The sequence below is a fragment of the Patella vulgata genome, chromosome 3 (genome assembly GCF_932274485.2).
Source record: "Patella vulgata chromosome 3, xgPatVulg1.2, whole genome shotgun sequence".
In the NCBI taxonomy this organism is placed as follows: Eukaryota; Metazoa; Mollusca; class Gastropoda; family Patellidae; genus Patella; species Patella vulgata.
The window spans coordinates 81,350,836-81,371,702 of NC_065881.2; the positions used below are offsets into that span (position 1 = coordinate 81,350,836).

At 34.3% G+C, this 20,867-nt stretch overlaps 1 protein-coding gene and 1 long non-coding RNA gene across 2 annotated transcripts; one reads left to right on the top strand and one right to left on the bottom strand.

The window, feature by feature from the left end:
* Window positions 1-43: 43 nt before the first annotated feature.
* On the bottom strand, window positions 44-8,702 carry LOC126816942 (uncharacterized). The gene is made up of 3 exons (XR_008787762.1): window positions 8,638-8,702; window positions 2,853-3,119; window positions 44-555 (listed from the first exon to the last, which is right to left on the bottom strand). It is a non-coding gene; the product is annotated as an uncharacterized LOC126816942 (long non-coding RNA).
* Window positions 8,703-9,950: 1,248 nt separating this feature from the next.
* Window positions 9,951-18,636, top strand: LOC126816941 (uncharacterized). Its single transcript, XM_050543733.1, has 2 exons — window positions 9,951-10,294; window positions 11,617-18,636. The coding sequence occupies exons 1-2, from the start codon at window positions 10,031-10,033 to the stop codon at window positions 17,584-17,586; spliced, it is 6,234 nt and encodes a 2,077-aa protein (XP_050399690.1). The 5' UTR covers window positions 9,951-10,030; the 3' UTR covers window positions 17,587-18,636.
* Window positions 18,637-20,867: the final 2,231 nt, after the last annotated feature.

The following is a 20,867-nucleotide window of genomic DNA, read 5'->3' on the forward strand; positions in this document are numbered from 1 at the left end:
TGTTTTACTACAAACATCACATTTATATGGCTTCTCACCCGTATGAATTCTCAAATGTATTCTTAGACTACCAGAAGTTATAAATGATTTTCCACAAACATCACATTCAAAAGGTCTTTCTTTAGTAACATTTGTTTTCTTTTCTTCAGTTTGTTTACTAAGATCAATTTGGGATGATTCTTTGTCTGGTAATTCAAACTCTTTCACCACAGGAACTTGTAATTTATCATTTGTCTCTAATTTCAGATCTTTATTAACAGATATATCTTGTATTCTCCTTGTCTGTAAATCATCTACTTCATTCAACTCATTGATTCCAGCAACATCAGCACCACCACCATGGTCACCAGTGTTATCCCCTTCATGGTCATAAACAGCATCACTGGCATCAAAACCATCAACATTGCAATTACCATCCACATCCCCACCATCAACACATGTTTTCTCTTTTTTCATATGAACATGGCAACGCTGTTCTGTGTCAGTGTTTGAGTCAAATTTTTCATCACTCATCTCAGATTCATGTAATGTTTTATCATTAGCAGAATTCCTTTCCTGCAATGAAATAAATATGTTAAAATACAGTATTAGTGTATTCTGTGAATGGCATTTAGTAATTGGAACATAATCAGAAAGCACACTTTTATGGAATAACTATGGTGGCTGTTAGTGGCCATTCAAATGTCATCTAAATCGTCGCCTTATGAAGAAGGCGACAAGTCGTCAGAATTGACCTGACAGGTCGACGAAATGAAGGTGACGATTGTCGGGTCAATTTGTCGACTTGTCGGGTTGTGAATAAGTCCAAGGTGACAAGTCGACAGAATTGACCCAACAAGTCGACTTATTCACAACCCGACAAAATACAATTATTCCGACTTGTCGTGCGGCGATTTGTCGCCTCGGAAGTTAATCTGTGTGCATGCAAGTTATCCAATCAGCAAATGCACAAGCTCGAGCTTGACTTCCGAGGCGACAGGTTGCCGCATGACAAGTCGAAATAATTGTATTTTGTCGACTTGTCGGGTTGTGAATAAGTCGAAGGCGACAAGTCGACATAATTGACCCGACAAGTCGACGAAATGAAGGCGACGATCGTTGGGTTATTTTGTCGTGTTGGCGGGTTCATTTTGTCAACTTGTCGCCTTCTTCACAAGGCGACGATTTAGATTCATTTGAATGGCCGCTAACGGCCACCATTAATAACACAATTACTATGGTTTATTTCACTGCGATGTTTCAACAAGATTTCACAAGTCGTTATCAAGCATATACACAAATAGATAAATAATGAGAAAAATAGGAATATATATATATATACAAACATCAGTGCGAACTATCCAATGGAATGCAAGGAGAGTGAATGTGAGGATAAGTAAATTTGAGGATAAGTATATACGTGCAAACAACAGTGTGACCTTCTTAATGAGATGTAGAAACAGTGACTGAAACATACATTATGCAAGAGCTAAATCTGTCTATTGCAGGTCTTTCTTTGGGCCTGAAACATACATTATGCAAGAGCTAAATCTGTCTATTGCAGGTCTTTCTTAGGGCCTGAAATGTTATCTAAATTATTAATTATAATTAGACATTAATTAACCTATCCAGACCATAATCAACTGGCTTTAGTAATGATGATAGAGGCTAGGCGGAAATTTCAAACGCTTAGTTCTAAGTTCATAGTTGATCAATTTGAATGAAACTTTCAGCAAATTGCTTTTACATTATCTAGTTTTTAACTATTATAATGAGAACTGCCAACTCGTTATCGAATCTCCCATAATGTATATTTAATTCCCAAAGGCTTAATTGTTAAATGTCCAGTGTACTCATGTTCACTCTCCTTGCATTCCATTGGATAACGACTTGTGAAATCGTGTTGAAACGTTGCAGTGAAATAAACCATAGTAATTGTTATTCCATAAAAGTGTGTTTTTGACAGTATTAGTGTATTTACAACTCATTTTTTCAGATACATGTACAAATATATTGTTATTGTGACATGTGCCAATCTCACTTGTCATGTTTTAGGCCCGCCTACCCCACTAAAAGCCATTGACAGAAGGGAAATTCAATGGTAACTGACATGCATGTACATTTTTAAACTTATATTTTCTGCAGGAACAAATTGCCAATTCTTGAGACATTATTAATAAAACAACACTGGTAAGCTGATATTGTTGACTAATGTACTTAGGCATTTAGTAATGACAATTTTTGTCATTAAATCATATAATTATGTGGTCAGTATTTTAAACTAATGTTTAGTATGTATAGAAAGTGGTTAGAAATTTTACAGTTGTCATTATTTATCAGGTGTGTAAAATATGTCACTACTGGTGTAAAAGCGTGAATAATTATAACACCCATCACTATTGAATACACAAACCTGGACAATTGTGGGGTTTTTCATTTAATAGTCACAGTTTTAACACCTTGGTGACAAAACACTTACTTACTTAATGACCACTGCCTGATTACTAACAATTTTAACTAACTAATACACATTTTGTATATAAACTGACGACTGATCTATTAATGTCGTATATTTTCATTTATAACAGTTATTTGTTGCTTTGTCAACGATATCAATATTACAAAGTAAGAAGCAATGGAGATATACAAGACAAGTGAAATAATGTTTCAAGTCTTCTTTGCCACAAGACTTTATTTGTTCATAACCACTGGAAATAAATACTGTCCCATCTACTCGAAGTATAGAAATAAACAAAATGATTTGCTTTTATGAACAAAGTAAGAAATCTGTTAAGGATCAAAGGATGAGATCTTTAGCTAAACAATTATATAATGCCTGCTTCGAAAAGCTGATAAAAACGACTTTCACTTACATTAATACTGCTCAGCACTGCACTGGTCAAACCATTTATTTCTGCCTCTATTTGAGACAAAGATAATACAGATGAATCGATGTAACATTTGTGATTTAAACAACTCTGTGATTCAACGGTTTTATCACAAGCATCGCAATGGAAAAATCCTTCTTCGTCTCTTTTAACATGTATTTCACAATGTTTTTCCAAGTCTGTGTACAAATCAAATTTATCATCACACACATTACACTGATAAAATGATTGATCATCAACTGAATCCATTTCCTGAAATACAATAATTGTAATATAATTATTATCAATTTAATGTCCAGTTCATTTACAGTATTAATATACACAAATGTACATGTACTGGTAGCTTAGGAACAAAGTTCAAGACAAACTCCAGAAAAAGATTTGAAATAAATGAATAAATTGGAGGTTCTAATATATTCATATTCTCTGTCCACTGTCTTTCACTGAAGAAGGAATGGTTTTCAAATGAATGGTAGCAATACATACAAAAATCACAACAGAAGAAATAGCGTTAATTTCTACTCTGTGTCCAATTATTCACAAATATTGTTGAATTTCGGCGAATAGTGCTCAATTTGTACTTCTATCGAATTTCAATCTCACTGTTTAATTTTGATTAGCAGGCGTCTAATTAACTAGTGTTTAGTTTCTTGACACGTGTTGAATTATAAGCGTCCTGTCTAATTAGCACGACTGTCGACTGTTCAATAATTAGTTGGGCCGTTCAATTTCCTGAGCCGTGATTAAAATCAGTCAAGATGTCCAATTACGCAAGGTGTTCAATTTTGTTGTCAAACATCTAATTTCACGTGCGATGTTCAGAAATTACGATGTGTTTAGGTGTTGGTCATCGTTCAGTTTTGCCGCCGAATGTCTATTTTGCCTCACGATGTTGAAATACTGTAATAAGAGTTAGTTTTCGTACTTACCTGTTGCGATACGGTGAAATATTATTTTTCAGGATTCATCCGACGGCAGGTATCAGTACAAACGTCGCGAAGGTTTGACGAAACACGATTATCGTGTCGTTTTTTGTTGAAAATTGCCAAGATAACGCCACGATAAATAACTCGATGTAGCAGTCGCTATCGTGTGCCACGATAGTCGTGTGACACAACAGGCCTCGGTGTAATTTTACATGCAAAATTAACGGTATTTATTTGTCATAAACAATCGATGTCAAAACGATATACTGCCACGATGTTATGAATGTTGAATATTTTCGTTAATAATACGGACGCGTTAGTCCACGTTGTATAGTGAGAAAACGCGTGTTCACATATTCTGCACGATATATATGCGGTTATATTTTCAACCAGTCATATAAAGCTGCATGTCTAGAACATTTTAAAGGACACGTATGCATAAGACTATACACGTATTACACAGTTTAGATATTTATGCTGTGTTCAAATTGTTTTGCATATTTACTGTATTAAGAGTGTATAGTTAAGAATTACTCTTGAATTACGGCAAAGATAGACTTTTAAATTGCAAACTATAAAGGTATTTTGGTTATTGGTCTTAAAAATAGAAATACATGTAAGACATAAATAGAACTTGCAAAGGGATTCGAAAGCGCTTTCAAGTCGGACGTAAGCTCGTACTTACCGTAAAAATGAACTGAACGCAACACAAGCCTCCGATGTAAGAGAACATTAGTTAGTTATAACCGCTATCAAATCCACACAAAAATCCAAGGCACTCGTTTTATTTTAGAAAAGAATAACTGTATTTCCACCGAAGAGCCTATTCCACATGAACCCCAAATCAATGATGAACTGTCAACTTGTTATGTAATGTCCTATGTATAAAAGATCAAAGAATAAAATTGCACGTAGCCACTTTGTTTATCTAAAAGGGACTCCAGCGCACTTTAAGGAATTATTTTTGGCCCAATATTAACCATCGCCATTTTTTTAGATCATGGGATAAAGTCAATCAACAAACAATACGGGTCTACTTTATTACAAAAACATTGGTGAACTTATCATTTTGTCTAAAATCATAACGCTAATCAACAAACAATACTATTGTTCTTTATTACAAAAACATCGGTGAACTAATCTCTGTCGTGATGGCGAACAAAGCTAGTTGATTAATAGGTAAATAAAACAATATACACAACCAATGAGTAAAACTGATTTATTCCAATCAATTTATATACGAGTCAAGTATTACCTTAACCGTGTACGAGTTTGCTTCTGAACGGGTTAACTGACACCCTTTCAACTTGTAAATTCCAAATACAAACTGCTTACCGTATTCATGCCATAGACACTAATATCCTAATTAAAAAAAAGTTTGTTTCCAATAATTAAAGACACAAATATTAAACATGCATTATGCAAGAGCTAAATCTGATTATTGCAAGTCTTAATTTAGGCTTCAGATGTTATAGAAATTATAAATTAGATCTTTATTTAAACAACAAGACCAAAATCAACTCTGTAGACCAAGGGATGGCTCGGCTACAGCTCGGATTTAAATAGGATTTCACTAATTGATTAAATCAGATAAGGGGTAACCTGATGAAAATACGTCTGTTAGATCGAGGCTAAATGATAGAGTGTACTTAGCGAGGCCGCTGTAAAGCGTTTCCGTATGCCATTGAAAACTTTACTTGATAATCGAGATATGTAGGTGGAGTTAACGCCTGTCAATCAAACGATCACCTACCATTTCTAGCCAAATATTACAACAATGATAACTATGTTCAGAATAATGTAATTTGACTGACTTTTTCAATATATTCTTCTTTCATCATCTACTTTTGAACTGTTATAGCAAGAATGGCCAACTCTCTATAAAAATCTCCCATAATGTATCTTTAATTTTGATTGTTTTATCCATCAACACAAAAAGTAAACTCATCTAACAACCAGATCTTATGAATTCGAGCCTCTTCAATAGTTATAAAGCACATAAAAGAGTGTAGAATAAAATTGCCTAACAGAAAAAAAACATGCTTTACAAGTTGTTAAAGGGATGTGGGGCTATTTAAGGAATGACGTTTGTGCACAATACAATGAAATAATTACCACCGGTGTAAGGAATTATTTTGACAATATTTCAACTGCAAATATGATGACTAAACATCAGTTTGTTCAGAGGACACTCTGCATGCGCGAACTTTCAAGTCTGTACTGATTTTAAAAAAAATAAACAATCCCACATATCCACATTCCTAAAAACAGGAGTTTTACCGTAACACAGTAATCACAATTACTAGTTACAAATTGGTATTAAATGTAACGGGTGGAGTGGGGGTCCGGCCAAATCGCGACAAATAACTTCTTAGTTAGTCATATTGTAAGTGTAACTGTGTTTTCTTTATTTTGACATTCTGCTAATTGAGAAACCATTTGAGTAATAAATACAAGTTATTGAATGGACTGAAGCTACATGTAAAATCACAAGACATCTCTTTTCAAAATTTGTAATTATTACTACTGACAATTAACAATAAAAGTCATATTGTCCACACAAATACAGCAAGGTAACAGTTTGTTGTTAAAGGGGCGTCTACGTTCTGTCAATCGGTTTCTTTTGATGTTACGTGTCAATTCTCATTATGGAACTTTGATTGACAGTATGCATCCACCAGACTTTTTGGTGCCGAAATGAACCAGCGGGTGCCAGGCAGGATACACCCACATTTTCGCGAGATGGATAGAGAACAAGCTAAAAAGAAAGTGATTTTTCCTACAATCAAGGGTCATAATTCAAGAAATTACAATTTGATATGCGCAAATATCAAAATGAACCAAGATATTTGGGTTATAAACTTACATTTCAAGTTTCAACAAAATCGGATAAAAATTGTGACCTCTATAGGGTCCACAACCTTGATATACCATATTTTGATGCTATTTGAAAACGAATGGCGGCCATTTTGTCTGTCAGTTTTGGGCCGGTTTCCACAAAATTCAAACTCAGTCGTCCTTAGGGTGTAACGGGAATATACTAAAACGTTTTTTTAAATCGGATAAAAATTATGACCTCTATAGGGTCCACAAGCTAAAAATGCGATTTTTCCTACAATCAAGGGCTATAATTCAGGAAATTACAATTCAATATGCACAAATATCGAAAAGAGCCAAGATCTTTGTGTTATAAACTTACATTTCAAGTTTCAACAAAATCGGATAAAAATTATGACCTCTATAGGGTCTACAACCTTGATATACTGTACCATATTTTTTACGCTATTTCAGAACGAAGGGCATTCATTTGGTCTGTCAGTTTTGGGTCGATTTTCACGAAATTTGAACTCAGCCATCCTTAGGGTGTAACAGTGATATAATAATACGTTTTTTTAAATTGGATAAAAATTATGACCTCTATAGGGTCCACAAGCTAAAAATGCGATTTTTCGTACAATCAGGGGTCATAATTCAGGATCCGATATGCGCGAATATCGAAAGGAACCAAGATCTTTGGGTTATAAACTTACATTTCAAGTTTCAACAAAATCAGATTAAAATTGTGACCTCTATAGGGTTCACAAGCTAAAAACGTGATTTTTCGTACAAACGGGCCATAATCCATGAAGTTTCAATCCGATAAATGCCAATATCGACAGGAACCGAGATCTTAGGGTGATAAACCTATATTTAAAGTTTCATGACATTGAAATTGGAAAAAAATTGTGACCTGTAGAGTGTACACAAACAATTGTGGTCAGACGGACGGACGGACGGACAGGGGCGACAATATACGTCCACATGAAAATGTGGGGGTATAAAAATAATATTTCACCGTATCGCAACAGGTCAGTACTAAAACTAACACTTATTACAGTATATCAACATTGTGCAGCAAAATAGACATTCTGCGGCAAAACTGAACCATGACTAACAACTAAATGCAACGTAATATCTGAACATCGCACATGAAATTAGATGTTTGACAACAAAATTGTTGCGTAATTGGATACCTTGACTGATTTTAATCATGGCCCGGGAAATTGAACGGTCCAACTAATTATTGAACAGTCGTGCTAATTAGACAGGACCCTTATAATTCAACACGTGTCGAGAAACTAAACACTAGTTAATTAGACGCTTGGTAATCAAAATTAAACAGTGAGATTGAAGTACAAATTGAGCACTATTCGCCGAAATTCAACAATATTTATGAATAATTGGACACAGAGTAGAAATTAACGCTAGATTAAACGGTACCAATGTTATAGTGTAGCTTGCCTTTAGTAAAGATTTTTGAGGCACACAATTAAAAGGAAGCTATCAATAGACATAGGCCTATCTATTGTCGAGTTTCCAAAATAAGTCAATAAAATTTACACTCCACCCTGTAAAAACACATAGAAAGAGTTCTAAACCAAGCAAATCCTCCAAATTGAACTTTCGCAGTAAAATTTTGCCCAGAAAAATTGACTGGTGGCCCAAACATTTTCGACAAGGATTCAACAGGGCAGTTCCTGAACGTATTGGGCGAGTGTAATGAGACTGGACATGTACGTTCAGAGCTGAACTTGAAGTGGTCTCTGTTTTGGTCCAAGTGGTCTCCTTTCTGGTACGAGTGGTCTTTGGTCCGAGCTGCGTGTATAACGTCCGAAAAGTCGTCAAGGAAGCCCAAAAATTCGTTTATTGTGTTGAGTTCGAAAGGACGCGGAAATGGAATTATTGAATTAATCAAACCAGTGAAATTTGAGTCAACAACATTAACAGTAACAGTTCAGTGCAGTTTGTACTGATTCCTTCACTGTTTCGGAGACGCAAACATAAAAAAAGAAAAATTTACTCACAATGCAGGTTTAAGGTCGCTTAAAAAAAACAAAGGTCTTGCAAAATTTGAAAATTTACATGTACGTCTCCATCTTGAATAAAATTAATTACTTCGATGTATATAAAATAATGACTGAGATCTTTTCGTTCCGAGTAACCCACAAGATAATAAAATATTCATAATTCTGTACATCCCACTGGAATTCCCAGCGAAGCCTTGAAATAATTATTTCAAACATTGTATATAATCTAACTCGAGCAATGCCAGTGTAACCGAATAGTCAAATCAATATTTGAAATAAATCTTCCAAGGCATCACGGCCATAAGCGGCGATGTACAGAATTATGTGGGTTATTCGTGACGAATGGATCCCAGTTAATATTTTATATACATCTAAGCAATTAATTTTGGAGACGTTAAATCTGCATTTTATCATACGGTTCTTTGAGTGATGGCAGTGTAATTTTTTCTCGAAACATTTAAAATATATTTGTATTTTTACCGATGCCTGTGAAGGTCTTTTTACGGCATTTATGAGTTGTACTTTTTTACATCCAGAGATCATCTACACATATTTCTGCTGAATTAACATTTGTATGTTTTATAATCAATAGATCAACACGTATCGTATACATACTTGTAAGTCGTAAACCACCTGTTCTGCTGAAATTAAGGATATCTTAATCCATATATGCAAGGAGTCAATCTTGTCTGCCAGAAACTTGTCTGTTCATTATTGGTTAACTACCCCCTATTGTGTAATTAATTTGACAAAGTGACGAAGAACTATGTACTATGTTCTAAGAATAGGTTTGGGAAAATACCTCCAAGGAAAGAATTCGCCCCACAAAAATAATATTTAGGTTGCAAATTCTGTATCAAACCCTCCAAATACTTATTATGAATAATCTATCTAATCTTTCTGGAAACATTTTACCAAAACTTGATTACGAAAGCCATCATGGGTTAGATTTTGATGGTTCTGCTTTCAGCAATTTTTAGAACGCTTCATATGAATAATGCTAATATGAAAGTATATACTGCATCTTTATTTACCTTTCAATGTCGTTTTACTGGGAAGTGTAATAATAGCAAGCTGTTATACCATTGTGATTTTTGAAGTACACACACACACACACACACACTGTATTGTATTTATTGTTACTATTCATTGAAAACCATTCCTCCTTGGGTGAAAGGCAGTGGACAGAAAATGTGAATATATTAAATAAAACTTCAACATTATTCATTTATTTTAAAACTAATTCTGGACTTTGTTTTGAACTTTGTTCCCAAGCTACATGTTTTTACATGTACATGTAGGCTACTGGTACGTGTATGTTAATACCGTAAATGAATTAGACATTAAATTAATAATAATTATACCACATTTTAATATTGTATTTCAGGAAATGGATTCTGTTGATGATCAACCATTCTACCAGTGTAATGTCTGTGATGACAAATTCAATTTGTACACAGACTTGGAGAAACATTGTGAAATACATGTTAAAAGAGACGAAGAAGGATTTTTCCATTGTGATGCTTGTGATAAAACATTTGAATCACAGAGTTGTTTAAATCATAAATGTTCCATCGATTCATCTGTATTATCTTTGTCTCAAATAGAGGCAGAAATAAATGGTTTGACCAGTGCAGTGCTGAGCAGTATTGATGTAAGTGAAGGTTGCTTTTATCAGCTTGTGGAAGCAGACATTATATAATTGTTTAGCTAAAGATTGGTAGCACGATATACCAAAATCTACCCAAATCTACCTAAATCCACCCAAACCACCATTATTTTAACTCATATAATAATAATTTATATCTAATTTGATAATATACGGTTCTTTATGCCAAATTGGAATTTTTAATTTAATGCTGAATTATTGAATAAAATGTTCACAAACATATTTTCTTGCGTATGCGTATTATTTATTTACTATCACTTAAATGAAATAATGAACAAAAACAAGCCCCTCTTTGATAGATTATAATTAAAACTACATAGTATCCACCACCATATTGAATGTACCGGTAAATCGCTAATTATGAGTGGCTACTAATTTTGGAATTAATTAGAGATTCTAATGGAGACCAAAGGATTAAATTTCATCACTGTATTTTGAGTATTTTTTTGTTTTATATTCTTTTAAGTAATTTTGAAAATAACTGTCAATGTTTTTAAATAGTTTTGGCAGAGTTCTGAATTAAATATGCAGAAATGAGCATTATGTATTTTTACAACCGATCTAAATTTCACGTTTCCCTTCCAGCCTCGCTTGTGTTTCTCCACCTCGGAATCGCTCATTAAATTGATAATTCCATATCTCGGATGATAACTTTGCACCTGAATAAATAAACAGCGAGGTGATGGTGACATCTAATATCGACCAGGGCTTTGTGTTGGAGAATTCATCCATGCTTTTGGGGATGAAATTGCCCACTATTTTGAATGCCCAAAGATCGATGTTAATAAAATTGAATAATTTGCTGGACCGATAATTCGTGTTCGCTAGTTTTAATTTACGAACACGCTGTCAAATCTCAAGGACTGCTTCTTAATTTAAAATGTGTTGACCACCTTTTTGGTCATATTAAGCATCCTTGAAAATGGTCAAAAATTGAATTTTTCCTATTTGGTTGCTATGACAACCAAATTTAATCATTGTATACAAGATTTAAAATCTGCAATTTTCAAAATTCCTTAACTTTTTGACATGTTCACATAATTTTGCTTGTATATCTCCATTGCTTCTTATTTTATTAATAATGTCTCGAAAATTTGCAATTTGCTCCTGCAGAAAATATGATAAGTTTAAAAATGTACATGTATGTCCGTGACCTTGGAATTTCCCTTCTGTCAATGGCTTTTAGTGGGGTAGGCGGGCCTAAAACATTACATGTGAGATTGGCACATGTCACATTATACATGTATCTGAAAAAATGAGTTGTAAATACACTAATACCGTATTTTAACATATTTATTTCATTGCAGGAAAGGAATTCTGCTGATGTTAAAACATTACATGAATCTGAGATTAGTGATGAAAAATTTGACTCAAACACTGACACAGAACATCATCGCCATGTTGATATTAAACAAGAGAAAACTTGTGTTGATGGTGAGGATGTTGACGGTAATTCCAATGTTGATGGTTTTGATGCCAGTGATGCTGTTTATGACCATGAGGGGGATAACACTGGTGACCATGGTGGTGCTGATGTTGCTGGAACCAATGAGTTGAATGATGTAGATGATTTACAGACAAGGAGAATACAAGATATATCCGGTAATAAAGGTCTGAAATTAGAAACAAGTGATAAATTACAAGTTCCTGTGATGAAAGAGTCTGATTTACCAGACAAAGAATCATCCCAAATTGATCTTAGTAAACAAACTGAAGAAAAGAAAACAAATGTTACTAAAGGAAGACCTTTTGAATGTGATGTTTGTGGAAAATCATTTATAACTTCTGGTAGTCTAAGAATACATTGGAGAATTCATACGGGAGAGAGGCCTTATAAATGTGATGTTTGTAGTAAAACATTTAGCAGTTTAGCCTCTATACTCATACACAGCAGAATTCACAAGGAAAAAGACTCTGTATGTAATATTTGTGGGAAATCGTTCAGAAAGCATCATCTTCGGGAACACATGAAAACTCATTCTGTGGGAGAAACAGTCGAGTGTAAAATTTGCAGAAAACGATTTAAACAAAAGCGTGTGCTTCGTGAACATGTGAAGGTTCACAGTGGAGAAACAGTCGAGTGTAAAATTTGTAGAAAACGATTTAAACGTAAGCGTGGGCTTCAAGAACATAATGTGAGGGTTCACGGTGGAGAAAAGAATTGTAAATGCGATATCTGTGATGCATTATTTGTTACACGAGGAGAACTGAACAGACATTTGAAAACTCATTTTAATAAGCGTACCCAAGGAAAGGGATGTGATAGAGATGTTGATGATGCAGATGGTTTTGGTGCAAGTGATGCTGTTTATGACCATGGTGGGGATAGTACACAAACTGAAGAAAAGAAAACAAACATTACTAAAGAAAGACCTTTTGATTGTGATGTTTGTGGAAAATCATTTATAACTTCTGGTAGTCTAAGAATACATTTGAGAATTCATACGGGAGAGAGGCCTTATAAATGTGATGTTTGTAGTAAAACATTTAGCAGTTTAGCCTCTATACTCATACACAGCAGAATTCACAAGGAAAAAGACTGTGTATGTGATATTTGTGGGAAATCGTTCAGAAAGAATAATTTTCGGGACCACATTAAAACTCATTCTTTGGAGAAACCATTTGAGTGTAAAATTTGTAGAAAACGATTTAATCAAAATAGTTATCTCCGTAAACACATGAAGACTCACGGTGGATTATTTTCTACACAAGGAGTACCGAGCAACCATCTGAAAAATCAGGATAATACTAAAGGAAAAACTTTTGAATGTGATATTTGTGAGAAGTCATTTACTTTCAAGAGTCATCTGGAAATACATAAATTATTTTCTACACAAAGTAACTTAAACCAGCATGAGAAAATTGATACTGAAATGATGGGTTTTAAATGTGAAGAGGAAACTAATGATGTTGATCATCTGTTTGCTCCTAGAATTAATAATGGAGGAAAACAATTTAAATGTGATGTTTGTGACATGTCATTTACTGGCATGAATAATCTTAATATACATTTCGGCATTCATGCAGGTGGGAAAACTTATAAATGCTGTGTTTGCAGTAAATCATTTAATGATTCAGAGAATCTAACTAGACACAGAAAAATTCACGAGAAAAAAGAACTTGTGTGTGAGTTTTGTGGGAAATCATTTAAAAGATATTATCTCAAAAGCCACATGCAAATGCATTCTGGGGAAAAAACATTTGAATGTAAAATTTGTAGGAAAAAATTTAAACGGAATATTTCACTCAATGCCCACATGAAGATCCATATTGGACGAAAACCTTTCAAATGTGATATCTGCGAAAAATCATTTCTTACACAAAGTAAACTGAAGAGGCATTTAGCAATTCATAGCAAAAAGAAAACGTTTTTACCTGATCAGGAAGAGCAAACAGATGCTAATGGCTGTCTTGTTCCTAGAATAAATATAACAGACAAACCTTTAAAATGTGATATTTGTGAAAAGTCATTTGTTACAAATGCTTGTCTAAATGTACATTTTCGTATTCATACAGGAGAGAGGCCTTATAAATGTGATGTTTGTAGTAAAACATTTAGCAGTTTGGCCTCAAAACTGATACACAGCAGAATTCACAAAGCAAAAGACTGTGTATGTGATATGTGTGGGAAATCGTTCAGAAAGCATCATCTTCGGGAACACATGAAAACTCATTCTGTGGAAAAAACTTTTGAGTGTACAATTTGCAGAAAACGATTTAAACATAAGCGTGGGCTTCGTGAACATGTGAAGGTTCACAGCGGAGAAACAGTTGAGTGTAAAATTTGCAAAAAACGATTTAAACATAAGCGTGGGCTTCGTGAACATATGAAGATTCACAGTGGCAGTGGAGAAAATAATTGTAAATGCGATATCTGTGATGCATTATTTCTTACACAAGGAGAACTGAACAGACATTTGAAAACTCATGAAAATACTCAAGGAAAAACTTTTGAATGTGATATTTGTGACAAGTCATTTACTTGCCAGAGTCGTCTAAAGATGCATAAATTATTTTCTACACAAAGTAATGTAAATCAACAAATTAAAACTAATTCTCTAAAAAGGGATTTCGAATGTGAAGAAGAGGCAGATGATGTTGTTCATCTTGCTCCTTCAGAAGGAAAACATTTTAAATGTCATGTTTGTGGGAAGTCATTTACTAGCAAGGCTAATCTAGTTATACATGTGCGTGTCCATACGGGAGACAAACCATATCAGTGTTGTGTTTGTAGTAAATCATTTAGTAATTCAGCTTCTATACTGATACACAGGAGAATTCATAAGGAAAAAGATAGTACTTGTAATATCTGTGGGAAGTCATTTAGAAAGCATCATCTTCAGAGACACATCAAAACTCATTCTAAAGAGAGACACTTTGAATGTAAAATTTGTAAAAAAATATTTACACGAAGGACAAATCTTCAAGCTCACATTATGAAGATTCATGGAAGTGAAGATGTAGAGATAAATGGGGGTGGTGATAGTGAGGTCAGTGGTGGTGATGATGGGGAGGTCAATGGTGGTGATGATGGTATGGTCAATGGTGGTGGTGATGATGGTGTGGTCAGTGGTGGTGGTGATGATGGTGTGGCCAGTGGGGGTGATGATGATAGTGTGGTCAATGGTGGTGGTGACGATGTAGAGGTCAATGGTAGTGATGATGATGGTGCTGTTAATGGTAGTCCTAATGCTGAGATAAATGATGGCATTAATGCTGATGAGGTTACTGGTGATGATCATGGTGATGTTAATGGTCCCGAGGTTACTGGTGATGCTCACAATGTAAATAGTTGGGATGTTAATAGTAATGATGGCAATGGTGATGATGGTAAGGTTAATGAAGCCAATATAAATAGTAGGGATGTTACTAATGGTGATGATGATGATGGCGAGGTTAATGGTGAAGATGGTAAGGGTAATGGAGCTAATATACATAGTAGGGATGTTAGTAATGGGGATGATGGTGATGATGGCAATGGTGATGATGACAAGGTTAATGGAACTAATATACATAGTAGGGTAGTTGCTAATGGTGGTGATGATGATGGCAAGGTTAATGGTGGTGATGTTTGTAGGAATGCTAATAATAGTGATGTCAATAGTGATGATTGTGAAGTTAATGAAACTAATTTGGACAGTGAAGTAGATGGTTTAAAAAAAAGCAGAATACAAAACATATTGGATAAGAAAGATCAGAAATTGGGGGAAAATGATATGGGGAAAGAAAAACAGTCATGTGAAATTGATAAAACTAAGAAAAATAAAAATCTCTTGATTAATAAATGTCATGAAATACAAGAAGATAAAGATGAGGAAATTGAAGGACATCTTGCTCCTATATTACGCACTAAAGCAAAACCCTTTAAATGTAGTGTTTGTGATCAGTCATTTGCTACCAATGCTTGTCTAAAAATACATTTACGCATTCATACAGGTGAACAGCCCTATAAATGTGATGTTTGTAGTAAATCTTTTAGGAGTCCCTCCTCTCTATTGACACACAGGAGAATTCATAAAGATAAAGATTGTGTGTGCGATTTTTGTGGGAAATCGTTTAGAAAGAATAATCTTCAGGCCCACTTGAAAACTCATTCTGTAGAAGAACCTTCAGAATGTAAAATTTGTTTTAAAAAATTTCGATTAGAGAGCTACCTGCATACTCACATGATGAGGATTCACAGTGATAACCAAGAAAAATCCTGTAAATGCAATGTCTGTGATAAATTGTTTCTAACACATAGCAATCTGAAATCGCATATGAATACCCATACTTGTTTTAGATGTTTTATTTGCAATGTTAAATTCTATAAATCCACCCAACTAGACAGGCATTGTGCAGCTCGGATCAAAGTTATTTCTTGTGCTGTTTGTCATAAACAATTTTGTACCAACACACAACTACGCAATCACTCTAAAATTCATTCAGGAATAAAACCTTTTGAATGTGATGTTTGTGGTAAATCATTTAATGTGAACAGTAATCTTGTTTCACATAAGAAAATGCATACAGGTGAAAAACCATTTACCTGTACTGAATGTAGTAAAACATTTGCAAGAAAGGGCAATCTAGCTATACATATGGTCATTCACAAGGAAGAAAAGAATTTTACTTGTGACATTTGTGGCAAGTCATTTTATTTTAAAAACAAACTTAAAGTTCATTTGGGAACCCATACAGGTGAGAAGAATTACAAATGTGATATTTGTGGTAAATCCTATTCTAGAAGAACTCAACTCAAATATCATGCTTTGACACATACAGGTGAAAAACCTGTTAATTGTGATGTTTGTGGTAAAGCATTTACTTGCGAAAAAACTCGTAATCAGCATGCCAAAAATCATACTAAGGAAAAACACCTCAAGTGTAAAATATGTGGTAAGTTATATGGTAATCCCAGCCAGCTGAAGGCACATTTGATTGCCCACACTGGACATAGACCATATAAATGCCATGTGTGTGATAAATCATTTGCAAGAGAAGGCTATTTAAAAATTCATGGCTACACCCATTCAGAATACAAACCTTACGTATGTGATGTTTGTGATAAAGAATTTTGTGATAAATATGCTTTTAAAATCCACATGATGTTACATTCTAAAGATAATCCTTTCCAGTGCGAGGTTTGTAACAAGTCATTCTCTCAACCAAGCAGTTTATCAAAACACGTAAAGGAGAATCACGGAGAACCGTCCCTAAAATGTAATGTATGTGAGCAATCATTTCGTAAGATGAGTGATCTTAATAGACACATTGTAACTCATACCGGAGCAAAGCCATATAAATGTGAACTTTGTAGTAAAACTTTTATTCTTCCTGTGTGTTTGCAAAAACACATGAAAAGCCATTCCAAGCCAAAACCTTTTAAATGCGAATTTTGTGACGAGTCATTTGTCCAGAGTAATTTTCTACAGAATCATCAAATCAGAAAGCATGACCTTAAACCTTACAAATGTGATGTTTGTGACATGAGATTTAAACAAAATGATAACCTAAAGACACACTTTAGAACTCATACAGGTGAAAGGCCATATAAATGCCATCTTTGTAGTAAATCATTTATTGCTCGAGGTAATCTTGCCAAACATAAGCTCGTTCATACTGGAATGAAACCATTTCAATGTGATGTTTGTAGTAAAACATTTTCTGATAAAAGTAATTTAAACCAACATATAGTAACCCATTCTAAAGAAAACCCATTTGAATGTGAATTTTGTGATAAGGCCTTTAATGCAAAACGTAAACTGAAACTTCACATGAAAGTTCATTCATCATAATACATGTATAGGTATATTTTTTTGTTTTGCTTTAGTGTATTATTCTAAGGCTTTCAATATAACACACATATAAAAGCAGACTTGGATCCCATCAAATTTTGTTTATGTTATTCAAATGGATTTGAATTCCTCTCTTTATATGGATTCGGGGGGGGGGTGGATGGCCGAATGGTTAGCATGTGTGCGCTGTTTCATAAGGTTTCTTATTGAGTCAATTGTATCTGATAATTCTTAATGGCTTGTTACTTTTGATCAGTTTTTAGTCTTTTAAATGCTCCCCTTGTATATAAAACAACCATTATGGACTGCACAGTCAACTTGGCTGCTGTGGGGGGAAGTACATGTATGTTTCGGCTGTTGGCAACCTATCTTTTGTTTTGATACTATTATTTAATGTTTTTAAATATCTTGCTTGGCAGGACTTTCAATGCAAAAGAGACATTAGAGATTTTGAAATCTTTTCAAGTCACCGGAAATATTCATTTCTGATTTTTATTCATTTGTCAGGGTTAATCAAAAAAGATTGCAGACAAAATTTTGATATAAACCTGCCCATCCTTCATAGTAACTAAGGATAGAGCACAATTTTTTTGCTAAGGGAAATGGTATTTTATGTTTTTGTATGGCATGGATGTCATGATTTGAAGGAAAGATAGTCATACCAAACATGATTAAAATTGACGATATCAACATTTTATAACCAATATAAAATATACATGTATTATAATTGATCATTTTAATGAACATTACCACGTTGTAAAAAATATGTTAAAAGGAATAACCAGTAACTTCATATATACATTTTAATGGACTGTAAAGCATATTTGACACCACATAATTTAATCCGAAATCTTTTGTTTTGCTACCATTGTCATTAGCCCAGTTGCAGTAGAACATTTCATTTATTTAGCCATTGTATTCTATAATCTATTGTTTAGGCTGTGAAAATTATTTGAAAATGAAACCAAATTGGTTTAAAAAAAGTTGAACAAAAATATAGTATCTGTTTATATGTTTTAATTAAAATCAGTATGTTAAATAAATACACAATTTGATTGATCATGTAGGTAAGAATATGTTATTCTAATGAAATTTATGTTTTTTAGATAAATAAATAAAGCTTATGAATCATGTATGCAACAATATTTTATCCTAATGAAATTAAGTGTTTTTTTTAAATAAATATATAATGCTTATAAATTGTGGCTTCAATGTTATTTGTTTATGTTCCATCTAACAAAAATACCTACTGATTTTCGACGATTTTCGACATTTACCTCAGAGAAAGTTTATCAGCGTTTTCCTCCTTGTCAGTGATGGAGGATCGAGGGCTTAGCAAGGGACAAAATATTGTCATTTGGATGGGACAAAAAAACGAGGTCCTATGTACACATTGGCATGGATGTTAAACCCCATTTTAGTTCATTTCAACTCCCCTTGTATACAAAACATTAGAGATGCCACAACTCTTATGGACTGATTGGATAACTTAGCTGTTGAGGAAAAATTTTCTGTAAACTTTACGTTAGATTTACATCATTTCTTGACGTTAAATTGTCGTTAAAAAGATGAGCAAAATGATGGTAAACTGACCAACTATTATTACGTAAATTTTACGTAAAATTAACATCATAATGTTATGTGGGCCATGTCAAATCACCCAACGAGTTAAACCATACCCTTATCGATTTAGCTGAAATTTGGTTTATATACTTATTTGGGCAGAAAAAATTGATATTCCAAATTTTAGCTTGATCCGACTGACGGTTCCTGAGATACGGCCATCTCAATTTTGGGGGATTTTGGCCAAAATGGGCGTGACCGCCATTATTTAAATGACCATTACTCAGTAAACAATTGGTCAAAATTGCTGAAATAAGTATTTCTGGAATGGGAATTCCACAAGGATGGAATTTGACATGGAAGACTTTTGAAGGGTGAAGACCCATTGACTTTGAATTTGACCTTGTTCGTGACATTGAGATTAAAGTTGTGCAAAAATTAGCCCAACATGTTTTCTACACAATATCAAATAAATTGAAGATATAATATCTTTTATAAGCCTTTTAAATCATGTCAAATATCCGCCCGCACATGATGCTGAAAATCAGTGCTTTTGCACTTAAAGCAGGATAATGTTCTTGGCCATCTTCAAAGGATAAATGTTGGATTCAAGAGTCTGACATTCTTTGCTCTCTTGGAGCACCGTCACTTACTTCATCTTCATCAAGAAGCTACTACATCAGCAAAAGTGACATCCTGAAAGTTTCAAAGATGTGCAAAGACCGGGTCATTGATGATGAAAATAGTTTGAAAAGAGGATGGTTTGCTGTTTGAATTATAGTTGGCTATCTTTAGGAAGTCTACAGCAGGTTACTATGTCTCCTAAGAACTTATCTTAGAACATAATCCTGCTTTAAGTGCTAAAACATTGATTTTCAGCATCATGTGTCGATATTTGACATGATTTTACAGGCTTATAAAAGAAATTATACCTCCAATTTCTGATTTTGTGTAGAAAACATGTTGGGCTAATTTTTGCATGAACGTTGATCTCATGCTCACGCGTTCCACAAGGTCAAATTCAATGTCAGAGGGTCTTCACACTTTAAAATTCACCCATGTCAAAAATAAAGGCATATTTGGAATTCTTGTAAAATTCCCATTCCCGAAATACTTATTTCAGCAATTTTGACCAATTGGTTACTGAGTAATGGTCATTTAAATAATGGTGCCCACGCCATTTTGGCCGAAATCCCCATAATTGGGACGGACGTTTCTCAGAAACCGTCAGTCAGATCAACCTAAAATTTAGAATATCAGTTTTTTCTGCCCAAATAAGCATATAAACCAAATTTCAGCTAAATCGAAGGGGGTACGGTTTAATTTTTACATTTTTTGGGGTGATTTGACACGGAATGACCCTTTTTTTTATTGTCTGGCAGAGAGCCATATTGACTAAATGAGAAAGACACTGGCCCGCTAACCTTGAGGTCGGCAGTACGCTCCAGGTTTCCCCTTGTCAGGAGTCCTTTGTCCAGTTGTTCAGATGGGACAAAAAACCGAGGTCATGTATATACATTAGCGTGCACGTAAAAGATCCCTTGGCAGTTGGAATTCGATATATGAGTAGGCCTTGGTGCCACCCAAAGCTACCATTATCACAACTAGCTGCGCATCTCAATGATATAGTCTGTCCAACCTAGTGGGTTTTCTCCGGGTCCTCCAGTTTCCTCCAGTTAACGGCCGGAGTTGCGGGTGATTGGCTCATCAGGATAAGA

What these genes read in the sequence shown, in the direction of transcription:
- LOC126816941 (XM_050543733.1), top strand. Translation starts at nt 10,031, where the DNA reads ATGGATTCTGTTGATGATCAACCATTCTACCAGTGTAATGTCTGTGAT. An exon ending in CAGTGCTGAGCAGTATTGAT is followed by an intron (nt 10,295 to 11,616) that starts GTAAGTGAAGGT and finishes ATTTCATTGCAG; the next exon opens with GAAAGGAATTCTGCTGATGT.